A 17,543-nucleotide genomic window follows, 5' to 3' on the forward strand; every position below is an offset into this window, starting at 1 on the left:
TCTTCCTCAGAACAAATTCCAAGGCATGGTCTTTGATTTTGTGACACAGCAAGTATTTGACATCAGCATCATGATTCTTATTTGTCTTAACATGGTTACCATGATGGTAGAAACTGATGACCAAAGCAAAGAAATGGAAAATATTTTATACTGGATTAATCTCGTGTTCATTGTCCTTTTCACTGGAGAATGTGTCCTGAAATTAATTTCACTTCGCCATTACTACTTCACTATAGGCTGGAACATTTTTGATTTTGTGGTTGTCATTCTCTCTATAGTAGGTAAGTTTTGATAATTAAACTAAAAACCAGGTAAAATGTATAAAGGTGAACTTTTAGTTGAATAGAGCTATATGGTGAGCTTTTGCTATTGTAAGATGTACAGCCAAGTCATTCAGCTTTACATTTTATCTTGTAATTTAGCTAAACCAACCATTAAAACCATTATAATCCAAATCCAAAATTTATTGCACCTGCAATTATGTATAACTGCTAAAACAGAAATTATGCAAGTGGAATATACAGGATATCTATAATTGCTACATAAAACTGCCAATTTTAGGATGATATTTCTAAATTTCTATTGTGATATGGAGATTTAGTGGTAATGTACCTTGGTTTTCTTCTTTTTTTTTTCTTTTTAGGTATGTTCTTAGCTGAGATGATTGAGAAGTACTTCGTATCTCCCACACTATTCAGAGTCATCCGGCTTGCCAGAATCGGTCGAATCCTGCGCCTCATTAAAGGCGCTAAGGGAATCCGCACTCTGCTTTTTGCTTTGATGATGTCTCTTCCTGCTCTGTTCAACATTGGGCTGCTGCTTTTCCTGGTCATGTTCATCTATGCCATATTTGGCATGTCCAACTTTGCCTATGTCAAAAGGGAAGCTGGTATTGATGACATGTTTAACTTTGAAACGTTTGGCAACAGCATGATCTGCCTGTTTCAGATCACCACGTCCGCGGGCTGGGATGGTTTGCTCGCCCCAATCCTTAACAGTGGGGAGCCAGACTGTGACCCTAACAAGGCTCATCCAGGGAGCTCTGTGAAAGGTGACTGTGGCAACCCTTCTGTTGGGATTTTCTTCTTTGTGAGTTACATTATCATTTCCTTCCTGGTAGTGGTGAACATGTACATTGCTGTGATTTTGGAGAACTTCGGTGTTGCTACTGAAGAAAGTGCTGAACCCTTGAGTGAGGATGACTTTGAGATGTTCTATGAGGTTTGGGAGAAGTTTGATCCCGATGCAACACAATTCATGGAATTTGAGAAATTATCTGATTTTGCAGCAGCACTTGAGCCTCCTCTTCATCTACCCAAACCAAACAAAGTCCAGCTTATTGCAATGGATCTGCCCATGGTGAGCGGTGACCGAATTCACTGCCTTGACATCTTGTTTGCTTTCACAAAGCGTGTGCTGGGGGAAAGTGGGGAGATGGATGCCCTCAGAATACAGATGGAAGATCGATTCATGGCATCCAATCCTTCTAAAGCTTCCTATGAACCAATTACAACCACACTGAAACGAAAACAGGAGGAGGTGTCTGCTGTCATCATTCAGCGTGCTTACAGACGTCACCTATTAAAACGAACAGTAAAACAAGCTTCCTTTATCTATAACAAAAATAAAACTGAAGGTGGAGCTGGTCAGGGTCTGAAAGATGAAATCCTTATTGACAAGTTAAATGAAAACTCATTTACAGAGAAAACAGATATAACCGCATCAACAGCAGTTTGTCCACCTTCCTATGATCGTGTAATGAGGCCAGTTAAAGAAAAGCATGAAAAGGAAGATAAAGATGGTCAGAAATAAGAGCAAATAGCAAGCAAAATCATATATGTGCAAAGTAGTTCATAGCCTGTAAGGATCATGTGTTTGTGTCAACAGGACTCCTGACGGAGGTCTATGCCAAACTGACAATTTTTACAAATATACTGTACATTAAAGGTCAGTGCCTATTAAAAGACAGTGACCCCTTGTCAGTGACTGTGATAAGAAGAAACAACCTTGACAGGAGGTTACTGTTCTCACTACCAGCTGACACTGCTGAAGAGGAGAGGAAAAATGGCTACACAGACTGTAGGGACCAGTTAAAGGGGTGTGAAAGCAAGTATTTGTGTGTTAACATAAAACAATATGGTAATTGTATCCACTGTTTGCATTTCAACTGCCACATACTTCATATTTTTACAATATCTGTGTTGGTGGATTCATCTTGTTTTTATTCATATGTTGTTTATTATATGTGACTATTTTTGTAAATGGGGCTTCTGTTGGGGAAGGGAATTAAGTACACCTTTACAGGTACAAGGGCCAGGTGTTCTATTATACAACTAATATACACACAGAAATTATTTGCATGAAGGCATGCTGCACTTATAGATCATGCATGAAAATAACATTAAGTCACAACGAGCAACAGATTTTTTTAGCACAGTGTTTCTGGAAAGGAATAACAGATTTTTGAGGTGCTTAATTAATGTATTCATGTTGTATCATGTTCAAACAAGTCTTAGTATGCCTGTAAATTCCTCTACAACTCACAAGAATGGTAAATATGGTTTACTTTTTTCACAGACCATTCAGTTTCAGAAGGTGCAAACTTCTTCCTAGGTCTGGAGTCACAGATTTTGTCTTTGTCAAATGTCTTTCTGCATACGAATACTAAATGAATCTGCCTCAGCCCACCAAATTGATCAAAGAGAGCCCTCTATAAAGTTGTTCTGCTTTATCCTGCAGTATTGTTTAGCCATCTTCAGCTCTCAGTAAGGTTGATGTACGCGTAAATGAAAAGCCCTCTGCTATGTAAATAATTTTTAACCTGTGGTGCATGTTTGAGCAAACAGATAATGACTTCAGCACATTTATTGCATCAAATATGTACCACAATAAGTGTAGTGTGCAAGCATTCAACAGGTAAAATTACGTATTATCTACCATTATAGATAGTTTGGATGCAATCAGTGCATGTTTATATTGCCTATGCTGCTATTCCTTTGACTGTCCAGGATTCTTAAACATGGGAAGCCATACATCAGAGCTAAATTAAATAAACTACTCAAAAAGACCTCATTTCTCCATACCATTAAGCAATATTTTGCAACTATTTAGGAGCTTTTTTGTTTTACATTTCTGAATTTTCAGTGAAAAGCATATAGTGTATATCCAAACTGTACAGACATTGAAAACTAGTAAACCTGTTGAAAATAATGTTAGGATTTTATAAGCAAATATAAATACTGTAAAAATCATTTTATTTTATTTTTCAGCATTATGTACATAAAACAAGAACTGAATTTTCTCTTCAGGCTGATATCACACCATTTCTGTTACTTTCTGTCCATAGCGCTTTTTCACAGAAGAGCTCCAGAGAACAAGATATAACTGAGTGAATGGATAACTGTGGGTTCTTATTTTTTACAGTATTTGCCAACATATCAATAATTTCTGCGAAATAAGTTCATAATTTGCTTCTAAAAAGCTATATTTTTTGGGTTTCTTTGTTCAGTTGGGAAATGGTCTAAAGTTCAAACTGAATGTCTTAGCAGTGCCTGCATCATAAGTTTTCAGATACAACCTTTCTTTCAGAGAATCCTGAATCTTCTCTCATATTTACTCACAGATTTATTTTTTTTTTCATTCACACTGCACTAGAACAGTTCTAAATGTTATCTAGGGTCCACAATATTTTTTCACAAAGAGAAAGTAGCAAAATTGTATAATCCAACCCATCAGGACATTTTATGTTTCTTACACAGGAAAAGTAAATATAGATTACTTTTATTAAAATTATTGACTAAATCTGTATTAGTGAACTGCATGCAGGAAAATGCTATTACCCTAACTGATGCTAAAGAACATTATTAATGCGTCAAAATAATAAAGATTACATTTTTTATTGTACATTCCTTTGTTGTTTATTATCTGACATTAATATAAAAAGTGTATGCTTCTAAAGCACAGAAGGAGAAGGCACTAAAAAACCTTTACAGCCAGCTGTGCTGTTCTCCCATGTAAGAAAATCCTTGGGACTTGCTTCTTAGTCACTAATTACGAAGGTGCTCATTTATTGTGTGTTATTTAATTTAATTTAATGTGTGTTAGGCAGTGAACATGATGCTTCTGTATGTATAGATATTTCTGCCTGACTTCATGCAGCAGCTCCATGCAGTGGGGAGCACAGCCACCAAATACCAGAGCTATCCTGAGTGTGTCCCAGGAGGCTCAGAGCAGTTACAGGAATGAGAACTGAGCATTCTAGGGTTTACAAAGACAAAATGAGGAGAGAAAAAAGTACTAGATCCATGACATTCCCCAGGCTGGACTGAGAGCCAGTTTATTTTTGCTGTTCACAAACAGGCCACAGAGCATCTCACATTTGAGTGTATTTCTGAAAAAGGTGAAATGGTGTTGGAATGAATAAATAATTGGTCTTTTCCTCAGTAATGTTAAAAATCTCTCTGGAAGCACCCCATTCCTAGAAGAAACCATCTGTGGATACCAATAGGGAAAAAAAAAAAAAAAAGCATCTGGAAAGTGGGCCTGTTCCTTATTCTTCATCAATTGCTTCAGTGAATTTCTAAAAATATTAATTTTACATGTCCACAGAATTTTATATTGCATTCCCCTACAACTTACAATGAAAGCACTCACAGGTGAATACCGAAATTAATACTAAACGAGTTGATAAACCGTTGCTGTCTGTATGTTTGCTTAGTGGCTAATGCAGAAATAAAATTTCATAGCATTTTCCCTTAAATTCATAAAAAAATTTTCAAGGGAGGGAAATTTTTCTCTGTAGAATTGTTGTGAAATACATTATGAAGAAAAGAGGTCTACAACCTTGATTCAAAATGCCTAAGTATCAAAATGAAAAGATAAGTATTTTCAGATTAATATGTGGAGAAAATATGTCTTAAAGAGCTATCTAAAAAAAAAAAAAAAAGCATGTAAACCCCCAACTTGTTTCTCATACCTCTGTTAGGTACAGAAGCCTAAATGTTGTTTCAGAACCAGTCAAGCAGAACTTAAATCTAGCTGGAAAGTCAGAGGACTGTCTTGGCCAATAAGGAAACCCAAGCATGCTGACTGCATCGTGCCTCTTTGGCACCTTGCTGATGCTGGGCTGAGAGGTGTGTGCCAAAGGAGCGCCATGTGTAAGGATTTGCTAGGGAAGGTCCCTCTGGGCACTCTCTGCCAGAAGAGCCAAGCAGCTTCTACAAATTCCGTGCGGGTGGAGTTCTGCTCCTTGCTCTTGGTGGCATCACTGCCAGCTGTGGACGGACTGCACTCCCATACCAAAGGAATGCTCTTTAGCAACCTTTATTTCTGGTGTCTAGAAATTATGGCTGAGGATGCTTTCACCTCCACAGGAAAACTTAAATTTTACTAATCTTTGCAACTCTAATTCTCCGGGAGGAAAGAAAGGGTAGGGGGAAAGAAGACGATTCTCTATCTGACGTGACCCTACTGCTATCGTATTTCAAAGTAAAGTGTCACATAACTTGAAGTGCTCAGCACATTAGGAAACGTATGGAACGTGGCCCACTCAAGCGCGGTACGTTCAACCCCGAAGAGCAAGGGAACGGGCGCATTCCCAAAGCTGCCACCCGGCGCTCCCGCCGCACAGCCACCCGCCCGCCGGCCGCCAGGGGGCGCTGCGGCGCGCGGGAGCGGCCCGCCCGCTGCCTCGGGATCGCCCGCGGGGTCCCGCCCGCCGCCTTCCCGCAGTTTTCCTTCCCGTGTCTCTCCCGCCTCCTGCCCGTCCAAGCCAATGGCAGGGCGCTGTCCTCGCCCTTCCGGAGCCCCCCCGCGGCGGGGTTGGGTAGCAACGATGGACGCTGAGGTGCAGCAGGTGGGCGCCGCCGCCGTGCCGCCCCGGCGGAGGGAGCAGCTGGGAACGAGGGAGGGATGGGGGTGCCGGGCAGGAATGCGGCCGGGCCGGGCCGGGGCGGTGGGTTCGGTGTCCCCGGGGCCGTCCCGGGGCGAAGCGTTGGCACCGGTGACCCGCGGCTGTTTCCCCGCAGGCGCTGCTCAATTACTACTGCCAGCAGGGGCTCTTCCAGCACGCCCGGGCCGCGGCGGACGAGGCGCTGGCGCGGCTGGGCGGGGACCCCGTGCTCCTCTTCTACCGGGCCTACGGCGCGCTGAGGGCAGGTAAGGCGGCGGGGCCGCCCCTCCCGGAACGCTGGCCTTCCTCGCCTCGCCTCCCGAAACTCAGCCCCTAGTCCGCTGCGCAGGGAAAGGCGATGTTACGGAGTCTGAATGTATTCCGTGTGGAGTAAATGACCGGGGTGTTATGATCTGTCACCGCTCCTCCCCGGTTTGTATGAAAGTGATCGAGACAGCATCGTACCAAAGTGGGAAATAACAAGTATTTTTCTTTGGTGTCGTGAATATGAGTCTCGTGAATGGGTTCCTTGGAGGGAATTTTGAGCCCTGGCGAAACGCATATTGCATTTGATCAGAAACTCATGAGTGTCTCCCAGCCAGCTCTTCCTTTCAAAGAGGCTGTGTTAATTTTGTTGTGTCCTCTCTCTCAGGGAAACTGACAAGCTACTACCTAGTGGGGTTCTTTGTGTAAATTACACTGTTCTGAGAAGTTTATTTAACAACATGTATATTCCAAGGATGTCAGAAATATTAACTAGTAACCCAGCATGGGGGAGGGCCGAGGCAAGTCTAGGGAGGTGTGCTGGTTTTGAGGGAGTGTGGCTGTTCCCAAACACCCAGGTGTTTTTATGTAAGAATCCTACCGTTTTTCAAGATACTGTCTATTTTACTAATATTCAAAATATTCACACAAAAAAGGCAAAAATCCTGGTTATATAAAGAAACAGGACCAAAAAGAGCTGTATGAAACAATAAATATGATTGTCATCTTTCTGACAGTTGGCAGAATTAGCACATAATTCAAGTTCTTGGCACTGAGATGCTGTTTTCTTTCCTGTGTCTGTTTGAAAGACTTAAACAAACAAGTGAAAGTGGGTATATGCGTAACAAACAAAAGCATGGAAGAAAAAAATAGAAGGGAAAATTTTAGTCAGATTGATATTTGTTGATTATATTCTTTGTCTTGAAAAGTGTGATAGCTTATTATGTGCTTTTTTTTACTAGGTGATGTCCAAGAAGGTATTCGACAGTTGGAGTCTATTAAAAACAGACAGGAGGTGTCACTTTGTACGATGATGGCTCTGATTTATGCCCATAAAAAGAGCCCTAATCCAGGTATGCCTACTAAGACAGGCTGTTTCATGTTTTAAACAGCTCTGTGTAGCCTGAGAGTTGTAGGCTAATTCTGCCCAAGTTAAAAAGGTTTATGCTGGCTTTGCATTTGGGATAGGAACTGTTAGTCAATTGAATGATGCTTACCAAGATTATAAACAAAAATATCAAACCACAAAACTCTGAAGCAAAAGAATGACTGTTAAAATAAAAACACATGTGCCTGCACACAAAATCTGACTTACTGACCATGATGAAAAATCTTTGAAGGAATCTAAAAATTGAGTCAAGCTTCATGTGATTGTTGTTCACTCATGTCTGATATTGGTATTTTTGAGCAGAACTGCAACTTGAAAAGTTTTGAAAGACATGCTATTTCTATCTTCTTTCAAGTTATCCTCACCATACAAATGGAGAAGAGAATGTTGTGAATTTTTGGCATTCCTTTCCCCAACGTAAAAGCTGGGATGATTTTGTTAAGAATTACACTCTCAAAATAAGAATTAGTTTATCAGGTGCATTGAGTGGTCATTAAACTATCACTGCAATATCTTTCTCATTGTGCAGATTTATAGCTGCTGCTGGCAGTTTGTTAAAAAATTTGATGTGAAACAGCTCTGACTAATGGCATCACTCTTACTTGAGTCCCTGAGGATTAATACTGGAGGACAGCAAAATTATTGTAAATCTCAAGACTCTCTGAGAGTGAGAGCCTTTCCCTCATGCATTAGGTGTGTCACCATTGTTGGTTTTCAATGAGCAATAGATAAAACAGTGTTTGCTTTGGTATCCCTTGGCTTATGTTCTGCTCTTTTGTAATATATCGAGAAGCTATCAACAAGAACTCTGAACAAAACTTTTTCAGATCGAGAGGCTATTCTAGAGCTGGATACAAGACTGAAGGAACAACGTAAAACAGCAGGACAGCAGGCTCTGTACTATGCTGGCTTGTTTTTGTGGCTTCTTGGTCGTGAGGACAAAGCCCGTGAATATGTTGATAGAACGATCAAAGTTTCTGGTGCTGGTAAAGAGGTAACTGGTTTTTAGCATTCTTTAATGTAAAAGATCAATAGGACAGTGCATTCTGTTAAGCTAGACTTATGGCATTAATGCTGTTTGGGGATTATCCTGAACTGTGTTCTAGTACTTCCCTTCTTAACTGTCAGAAGTTCATTTGACACAGCTGAGTAAATTCCCATCATGATTTTTTGGTCAACTAATATTCATTTTCACTTAGTAAATAATAAATAATGGTTTAATAAATGAAAATAAATCAATAAATGGAAATGCTATGCAGTTAAGCCGGTATTGCTACTTGACACCAAGCCTCTTAATTCCTAGCAAAAAACAAGCATGATAATCTCACTAGAGGGAGACATCTGTATCTGAAGGCTCTAAAATACCCAGAGGAATGGGGATATAAATTTTCAGCTGTTGTTAAAGGCAAAATTTGCCTAGGGTTTTACTGAAATAAGTGCTGTACATGGCATCGTCTTTGGCATTTATATACAAACATAACAATTCATTAAAATCTTGAATCTCTAAAGAGGTTTCTAAAAACTTACTGTGTTATTTTTTTGAAGTAGGTATTAGCTTCAGTTCAAGGAGAGAAACATTAAAAAATTGGCTTATTTTTTGTAGTTAAACATTTTTGAGACAGAGCTGTTAATGTTGGGAGGATAACTATACAGTAATATCAAACAAAAATGTTCCTCTGTGTGGTTCAATACATTGTTCAATTTGTGATTTATTTGTGTTTGATTTATTACATGACTTAGAAATCTGCAACTGTTCTACACATTAGTTTCTGAAAGTATGATTTAAGTAATAGCTTAGCTTTCAAACTAACAGTGATTATTAATTTAAATTGGTAGTTATTTTAGATAAGAACTAATTTATTGGCTAATTTATACTAATATAGAAATAACTTATATTCATGAAGAAATAATTAAACAAGTCACAAAGCAATAAAATTGTAGATCCTAAAAAGACTAAGGACAGGTAATTTTGGTCAAATAGCAGTATTTATGACTTTGTTTATTGAAACAAACAAGTAGTTTGGTTTTGTTTGCTTGTTTTTATTCTTAGGAGATATTGTTTGGGTATGTTGCTTAGTATGAAATACTTCCAGCTGAGGTATTTAAAAAATATTTGAAGTAATTAATTTATTTTTTTTACAGACACATGCATAGAAAGGAAAAAGTACATTAGTATTTAAATATACTTTTTTTTTTTTTTTTTTTTAATTTCACTTACAATTAGCTCTTTTTCTAGTTTGGCAATATGAAATTATATTTAAATATTTACATCAGATTTTTTGAAAGGTGGTTCAGAGTGTTTAAACTTGGTGAAATAGGATTTGTTTAGTGTACACGTACTTTGATAAGATAGTTTATATATTCCTTATATGGAAATACAACACCTGCCTTTCTTTAAAAAAATGCTTGAGTATATAAAGTTCAGCCAGTTTCCATTGCATAACTAAATCAGGACCACAAATGTTAGCAATTACAAAATATGGCTCTTCTGCTTACCTTTGAGTTTTAAATACAGGACCCATTTCTTTATGTTCTAAAAGAGCAAGTGATATTTTTTATATTCTAAATATTTTTTTGGTGACAATTATGATTTGATTAAATAATTCAGCACTTCAAAATAGGTTTTATTTAGTTAAGCTGTAATTAATGTTTGGAACACATCAGAGAAATAAATTTCATTCATTAGAAGTATTAAGTTCTTTAACAAAAAAGACACATTTCACCTTTTGAAAGTTTGGGTGTTCTTTTAATAACACTTGAGGATTTGAGAAATATCATGAGTTTTGCCTTTCACATACAAGTTTTTCCTTCTAATCAGAAAGTAGAAGAAAAATCTTAAGTTTCTCACTATTTTCAGCACCAGTGTGTTTCTTGGTGTCTCATATAAACAAAATCTTAAGGAAACATTGTGCTGAAATGTTTGCAGAAAATACTCTGTCTAGTGTGATCACATCTGTGAGGTTTTGTTCTGACTGCTGAGCATGTTAGACTTGTTTGGTAGCATTGTTTTTTTTCTAATTCTGTAAGTAAATGTACTATTTGATTAATTTAAATCTGGAATAAATTGCTAAAGTGTTAGGTTATGCTGTAGACTGGTTATGTCTTTGAAGTAGTTAGAATAGATACTCAGAGTCCTTAATTTAGGTTATTTCTGCTTATTGTATCTACCCTAATTTTCTACTACCTAGTAAGCAAAGAATTCCAATTTGTTTTTTGTTAACAGGGTTTAATTTTGAAAGCATGGCTTGATCTCACCTGTGGGAAAGAAACTCACATTAAAAAGGCTCTGAAATACTTTGATGAAGCACTGCAGGAAGGCAATGATGTTTTTGCACTACTTGGTAAAGTAAGTTTACTTCATTGCTTGGTAAACTAAGTGTACTTCATTATTTTAACTCTTCCTAAATGTCATAATAGTCTTAGAGAGTGTTTGGAGAGATGCTGAGAAGAGTAGTGCATAATGAGCTTGTCCAAGGAATGGAGATATAGCTCAGACTCTGTAGGTACTTCATGGTTCTTTACATACCGATGTAAAAAGAAAGGTGCAGATTAAATTTGGTCAATCTAAATGTTTACTGTGGTTATGATTTTGCTATGCACACAAGAAAACCTTTCTATTCGTATATTTATATGTACAAAATGAGTTTCAAATCACTTGGCAATGTGTGGTCTCTTCCTTTTTGCATGAGACACCTAAGCATATTACAGAATTGCTGTGTGCCAAACTGTAATAGCTAAACACTGTAATATTGTTAACACTCTTCTTAAGTTGTCATTAGTCCGTTTTGTGTGTTCATTTGTGTTCATGTAATCATCAATGATTGTATTTCATTAAAGGAGTGGCATGAATTGTTTTCTTTATCAGAGCATATTACTTTTATATCACAGACATAGTTACTCATTAACATGATGTTTTGTTTACTATTCTAAAGCTAAATGTAGAAGGTATTGTTCAATGAATATTAGAAGACTGAAGTTCAGGAGAGTGTGCACAATGGTAATTTTTTAGGCATGTATTCTTGGCTGCATGTGGACTATGGAATTAGATGAAGAATATATGTCAAATATAGTTACTGTAATTAGGGTTTAGACAGACATGAATCTCACTAGGGCTTAAGACATTAACTCTTAGAAACTGGTGTGTTTACATCACTTCTGTCTTAAAAAGATGAAATAAAACACCCATACAGTCGTCTGGAATAAGGTCAGTAAATTCAAGGCATCAAAGCAAAACAGGGTTTAAGTCCTAAATTTGTTTCAACTTGAATGAATTTAAATCTGTGATTCTTAACTTCTGAAAGTTTTGTACTTGGAATACCCTGTAAATCTCAATATAGTTAGAAAATTGTTAGTTCTGGCAGCAACAATAGTTACCTGCTGAGCGTGGGTTTTTACATGGTAGGTACCTCAGAGCTTGAATACATGTTTCATCAGTGGGTTGTGTTAAATATCCCAAAATCTGTGGGATGCTTCATACAAAGGTATTTCAATTCTAAAAAAAAAAATTTTACTCTTCAGCTCCATCTGTCTTTTCTTGCTTGCAACTGCCTAGTAAGCTGTAAATACTGTTGTTACCTTTGTTACAGAGCATTTATCACACACACCAGACTTTACACATCATCCTTTGCTATTTGATTGTTGCAGTATGTCTGGTTGTTGTTGATACTCAGGTAAAACTATTACTTCAGGGTTTTTTTCTCTCTAGCTCTTTTTCCTGGTTTCTGTATGAAAGAACTTCTGAGTCTTCTCACCTGAGTGTACAGGCTCTTGATATGGCTTCTCTTCCTTCCATTAGGCACAGTATTTTGAGGTCCGACAGAATTATTCAGGAGCTCTGGAAATTGTGAACCAGATAATTGCTAACTTCCCAAACTTCATTCCTGCTTTTATAAAGAAAATGAAGCTACAACTCGCCTTGCAGGACTGGGAGCAGACAATTGAAACGGCACATAGGTTGAGTATGAAGTAGCACACCACTAAGTTATTTTCTTGCCATGTTTACACCCTAAGGACATTGTGAACAAAAGTAGATAGGCTTGCATTCATTGATAATGAATCTGAATTAGTTGCATCAGTTTTTTAAAAATAAATTTCAAATAAATTAAGCTTTATTAGAACCACAGTTTGCAATTCTGTGAGGATGCTGCATTGATACATTAATCTGTTTTAGATGGAAGAGGATTTTTCTTGAGATAGGTGTGAAAAAAGAGCTGTGCTTCCAGTTGAGATCCATGAAGTAAAATGACTGTGAAATACACATTATTCTATTTCTGTTTTAGGATAAAATAGATGATTGAGCAAGTTTGGTTTGGTTTCTTTACATTCACCTTTTGTTTGGCTTTAGACTATTGCAGAAAGATCCTCTTAATTTAGAAGCCATAAGAATGGAGGCCCTGCATCATCTGTGCAGGGAAGGAAATATATCTGAGGTGAGTCTTTTTATTAGCCGAATGTTGAGCACAGCATAGTGCACGTGGCATTTAGTCCCTACAAAGTCTGTCTTCTTTATGTGTTCTCCTCATATACTTTGGCTGGTCCTGCACTAATCTGCAGGAGGTTTATTCAGCTATTCCACTTTGAATTCCTACCCTAGCTTATTGCTGAGGTATTTTCTGGATGCCAGGGGAAAGATAGTTTTTAACCACTGTCTTTCCAGTGAACAGGTCAAGCCAAACAGAAATCTGATATGGACAGTTTACTGAATCATGTTGATTTGAATCATCAAAGTGATATTTTTTGTGTAAATGCTCTTTTGATAAATTCGTAAGCCTTCCATTATTTTAAATATTTTATTAATTGAAATAAGGGCAATCATGAGGTCTTGTAGTGATAGATTTTTGGAAGAAGGTCATAGTTGTTACACCTGTGTTTTGTTCATAATTTCTGACAGTTACTGTGTGTTTTTTTCGGATCTAAGCATTCTATGCTACTTTTCCTTCTAGTCCCAAGATCCATTTTCTTGCACGGGGCTATATGCATGTATTTTATATGTACAGCATTTGTGCCATTTTTCAGGAAGTTCTAAAACAGTTGGTCTAAGTTGTCACCAAAAATTCATTCTATACTTTTTCTCATGCAAAACTACTGTGATAATTTAAGTGGAAAGTTAGGAAAAGAAAGTGTCTTCATTGTGTTGTAGGTGTTTTCAAGTTCTAGAAGTAAAGGTATGTTGTTTAACACATTTTCAGTTATTGCAAATAACTCAGTCATTAGCCTCACAATCAAATTTAAGTCTTAGGCAAAATCATGGGGGAAATAGGGAGAAGTAGTAAGCATTGCTGACTCCAGTGGAGCCATCCAGGAAGGAACCTTGCTGGACATAGTAGAGTGTTAGGTAAAGATACTGGTGTGAAATGTCACATGTAACTAAGGGCCATATCTAGGGAAAAATTTCAAGGCCTGTTAGATTTACACATTTCAGGTGTCTGCGTCTAAAACCATATTAAAAAAAACCTGTCTACCTTATTATTGTATGCCCAGAAATATCCCTTAGGTGTTTAGAGAAACTAATGTTAAAAGCACTTGGGAAAAAAGCTTTGCTTTTGAACATGTGTGTCTTATATCAGATTTAGCTCAAGCCTTTCACCTTTTTAGAGCATGGATAAAGGACACATGGTCTGCTTTATTGTCACTTTACTATTCCAAGGTATTGTCTTAGGAATTCTCAAGTCTAACTCCTCACCCTGAAAACCTCTGAATTTACATTTCAAGATACTAGTGCATAGTAAAAATGTGAGTAGTTTATAATGAAAACTTCGATTGTCCTAATTTGTTAATTCTTTCTATTATTTATTATATTATTCCTTTTTCTTCAAGGCTTCAGCAAGACTGGGAGACCTGATTAAAGCACTGGATAGATTAGAACCACGTAATTCTGAGCTATTCTGTAAAATGGCTTTAGCTTTCAGTAGAACAGTGAGTATTTTTTTTTTCTTAAGCAGCATCTATCTATCTATCTATCTATCTATCTATCTATCTATCTATCTATCTATCCTGGTTTTGTTCCGTTTTTTTGTAGGCAGATGTTAAAGGTCTACTGAAAAGTAGAAAATTGTAGACAATTGAAATAGATTAACTCGTGTAGCCTTGTTAACCACATCTTTCAAGTCTTATATTCAGCATGAATTACCATGTTTAAACAATCTCATTCCAAAAATGGTTTTACTGCTTGCTTTTAGGTAAGAAACAGTGAAAATACACTCAAATATTCACCACTGTCTTCTTACTGTAAACTGACAAAGTTAATCACGTAACCTTGAAAGCAAAGGTTTCTTTAATCTCTGTGTTTATCAAAAATGGCTGTAAAGAAGCACTCAAAGCAACTATTCCTTATTGTAGGGTATTGTATATTTACGTTTGAGTCCATCCCACATTAATGTCCCCATTTGTATAGAATTACTTCAGGCTAATTTATTCTTACATGAGGTGTTGTTGTCTCTACTGATCTGGCTATATTCAGTGTGCTTGTCTAATTGAATCTGAAAAATGAGAAAAGCTTAAAGATTGTTCTTACCATTAGTGTGGCCGGAACGAGCTCATCCTTCAGCATACACAAACCTTAATACAAAGAGCATTTGATTTGGCATCTGACAATGCAGAATTTGCTACTGAACTTGGCTACCAAATGATTTTGCAAGGGAAGGTGAAGGAAGCTCTAAAATGGTACAAGACTGCTATGACTCTTGATGAAACAAGTGTTTCTGCACTAACTGGTAAGGTCTTACACTTCCTTTTAATTTTTGCTAGACAATGTTTTTTGATTAAATTTTCCTATTATTGGTACTAGGAAAATCTAGAAGTATTAGAACAGGAGCACTGGGTTGTATTTTTAGATTCATTGGGTGCTTTCTTCCTTGTGGCAACAGTTTCTCATTACTGAATGTCTTTTGGTCTTCCTTAGTGAAAAATTAATCTTCTCTGTTCTAAATTAGAGCTCTCAAAGTAAGAGTAGGAATATTTTGCTGTATTTTACTTACTTTATTAGTTAAATAAATACTTACTTTATTATTAAATACTTACTTTATTATTAAATAAATTATTATTAAATTTCTGTAGTGCCAAAGAACTAGAGAACTCTTAGGCACTACAAAAATAAGAAAATCAAGGGCATGATAGAACAAGCTGTCCATGTCCTCATTTTGTCCAAATTAGATTGAAAACCATAATCAAATCAAAACATCATACTTTGGATGTATGTGTCACATCCAAAAAACCCCCACTTTATAATAAGTCCTATTTGTGTCAAGAAAATGGAGTGTAAATGTGTTGTATTTGCCTGATAGATTTTTCCCTGTACTTTTTTCCTCCTTGACTGTGCCATGGCCTTAAACAGTATTAAAACTTTAGATGGCAGGAGTGGTTTGCATGTGTGCTTGAGGTTGATTTCCTTGTACTTTTTCTGAATTTTGAAGCCAGACTTTATGGTGCTTCTGCTTAGTCTAGAACCAGCTGAAGATTTACCATTTCAACCTGCTTTATAGCATATTAATGTATCAATCATGTGTCACCTACCGTAGGTTTTTCTGAGTATGTAAAATTTTCATTACTATAAGTCTTGATCCCTTCTTTCTTTTCCTGTCACTGCCTTACGGAGAGGTTGAGGAGGGGAAAAGTTACTTCTGGAAAAGAAAGCATGCACTTAACCAGGAAGATGAATTGGCAATAAAGTTTTTCCATGTGTTACAGGAATTATCCGTTGTCAGCTAATACAAGGGCAGTTAGAAGATGCGGAGCAGCAGTTGGAGTTTCTTAATGAAATTCAGCAGTCCATTGGGAAATCTGGGGTAGGAGGCATCTTTCTTTACTGAGATACTTTGATTACAGTCTGAACTGTGGCCTTCTAACTATCACACATTTGATATTTCAGTCACTTGAGTAGAGCATTCTTAATGGAGAACTGTTAAGTTTTAGATTTTCTTTCTATTTAAGTTAAAACCAGGCTGTTTGCTTGCAGAGCGATAACATTACTTTCTATCTGTGTTTTTACTCTGCAGATGAGTTTGGAATGTGAGGGAAGGACAAATACTAATTATTTCCAGGGTTTTGTGGTCATACAAATGTAAAGGTTCTTGCACAAATTCAAGGAATGAATTGGTAGAATAATCATCAAATGTCTCTTACAACATACTAAATGCCTAAGAGTATCCCTAAATATAAAGAAGTGGCTAACATTAATAACTATGTAGTATTGTATGAGTAACAGATGAATGTATCGGGAATATGCAGAATGTTTGGAGTTTTGTGTTTGTTTTTTCTTTTCTGTAGGAATTATCTTTCCTGCATGCAGTCCTAGCTATGAAAAAACGTAAGAGACAGGAAGAAGTTTTTGCTTTATTGAACGATGTTCTGGATATTCACTTCTCATCTCTGCATGGATTTCCTCTTGGTGTGGAGTATTTTGAAAAACTAAACCCAGATTTCTTGCTAGAAATTATTAGAGAATATCTTATTTTTTGTCCAGCACAGGTAAGCACCTTTAGATCACATCTGTCTGAGAATGGGAATTTTTCATTTTGAGAACAGTTAATCGTGAAGCAAAAAAATAGAAAATTTTCCCTTTTAAAATGTGAATTTATTTGAGGTAAGAGTATATTTTGGGATATTACATGACTGCTTAGCCAAAGTAATGATAAAAATACATATTTTGTGATGTGAGCAAAGTGTCAGTAATGATTGACACCTGAGGAAACTTGGGATGTTTATTCAATGCACCCTGTGTGTGTAATTGCACTGTCTTAGTGTCTCTGAGGAAATTGTAGCCATGCAGTGAATAGAGCTATCTCATTATGAAACTAGGATGTTCACACTGACCACCCTGTTCAGGAAATACTTTTGTTGGCTTAGGATATCTTTTCAATATACATAAATTCTTTCTTTTGTGTGTTGGTAAAAATCAGTGTAATTCTGACTTTTTATATTATTATTCATTCCAGTGAAAAATTGCACTCATTTAGGTGGCTTAATTTTCTGTGGCTGAATTTGTGTTCTAGTTTTGGCAACAAAGGCGTGTAGAACTTAATAAATTGAATGGGGACCTGACATCTTTAAAGCAGAAGAAACTCATTTAAAGTTTCTTTAAATAGTGTTTTCCTTAAATAGATTATTCTTCTGAACTGGCTGGGAGCTGACTTCTGTTATCCTGACATTATTTCTAGCCTAATTATAGAACCTTTCCATAAATATTTTTATATAGAATTTTAAAATCTTAATGGGAAAACAAGTAGCTTTCCATTGTTATGAGCTACCTTACCATCTGTGAGAAAGTGACATTTTCATGTCACA

The 17,543-nt window shown here is 36.8% G+C and overlaps 2 protein-coding genes across 8 annotated transcripts in view; both read left to right on the top strand.

Moving 5' to 3' along the window:
* Window positions 1-3,903, top strand: part of LOC111932132 (sodium channel protein type 1 subunit alpha) — a 76,959-nt gene extending 73,056 nt beyond the window's left edge. Inside the window, exons 27-28 of the mRNA XM_086896789.1 lie at window positions 11-281; window positions 644-3,903. Of these exons, the coding sequence (XP_086752915.1) occupies window positions 11-281; window positions 644-1,812 (1,440 nt within the window). The 3' untranslated portion in view covers window positions 1,813-3,903. The remainder of the gene's footprint in view (window positions 1-10; window positions 282-643) is intronic.
* Window positions 3,904-5,597: 1,694 nt separating this feature from the next.
* Window positions 5,598-17,543, top strand: part of TTC21B (tetratricopeptide repeat domain 21B) — a 35,506-nt gene continuing 23,560 nt past the window's right edge. For 2 of the 7 annotated variants that reach the window (XM_086898106.1, XM_086898107.1), the window contains exons 1-11: window positions 5,817-5,854; window positions 6,027-6,322; window positions 7,117-7,227; window positions 8,090-8,256; window positions 10,486-10,608; window positions 12,058-12,215; window positions 12,607-12,691; window positions 14,079-14,177; window positions 14,782-14,974; window positions 15,948-16,045; window positions 16,527-16,727. In XM_086898106.1, the coding sequence (XP_086754232.1) occupies window positions 7,185-7,227; window positions 8,090-8,256; window positions 10,486-10,608; window positions 12,058-12,215; window positions 12,607-12,691; window positions 14,079-14,177; window positions 14,782-14,974; window positions 15,948-16,045; window positions 16,527-16,727 (1,167 nt within the window). In that variant the 5' untranslated portion in view covers window positions 5,817-5,854; window positions 6,027-6,322; window positions 7,117-7,184. Of the gene's footprint in view, window positions 5,855-6,026; window positions 6,360-7,116; window positions 7,228-8,089; window positions 8,257-10,485; window positions 10,609-12,057; window positions 12,216-12,606; window positions 12,692-14,078; window positions 14,178-14,781; window positions 14,975-15,947; window positions 16,046-16,526; window positions 16,728-17,543 lie in introns of those variants that run through there. The other 5 variants (XM_023931085.2, XM_086898108.1, XM_023931083.2 and 2 more) reach the window with 4 other exon arrangements.

This window comes from Cyanistes caeruleus, chromosome 7, assembly GCF_971803275.1.
Source record: "Cyanistes caeruleus chromosome 7, bCyaCae1.hap1.1, whole genome shotgun sequence".
NCBI lineage: Eukaryota > Metazoa > Chordata > Aves > Passeriformes > Paridae > Cyanistes > Cyanistes caeruleus.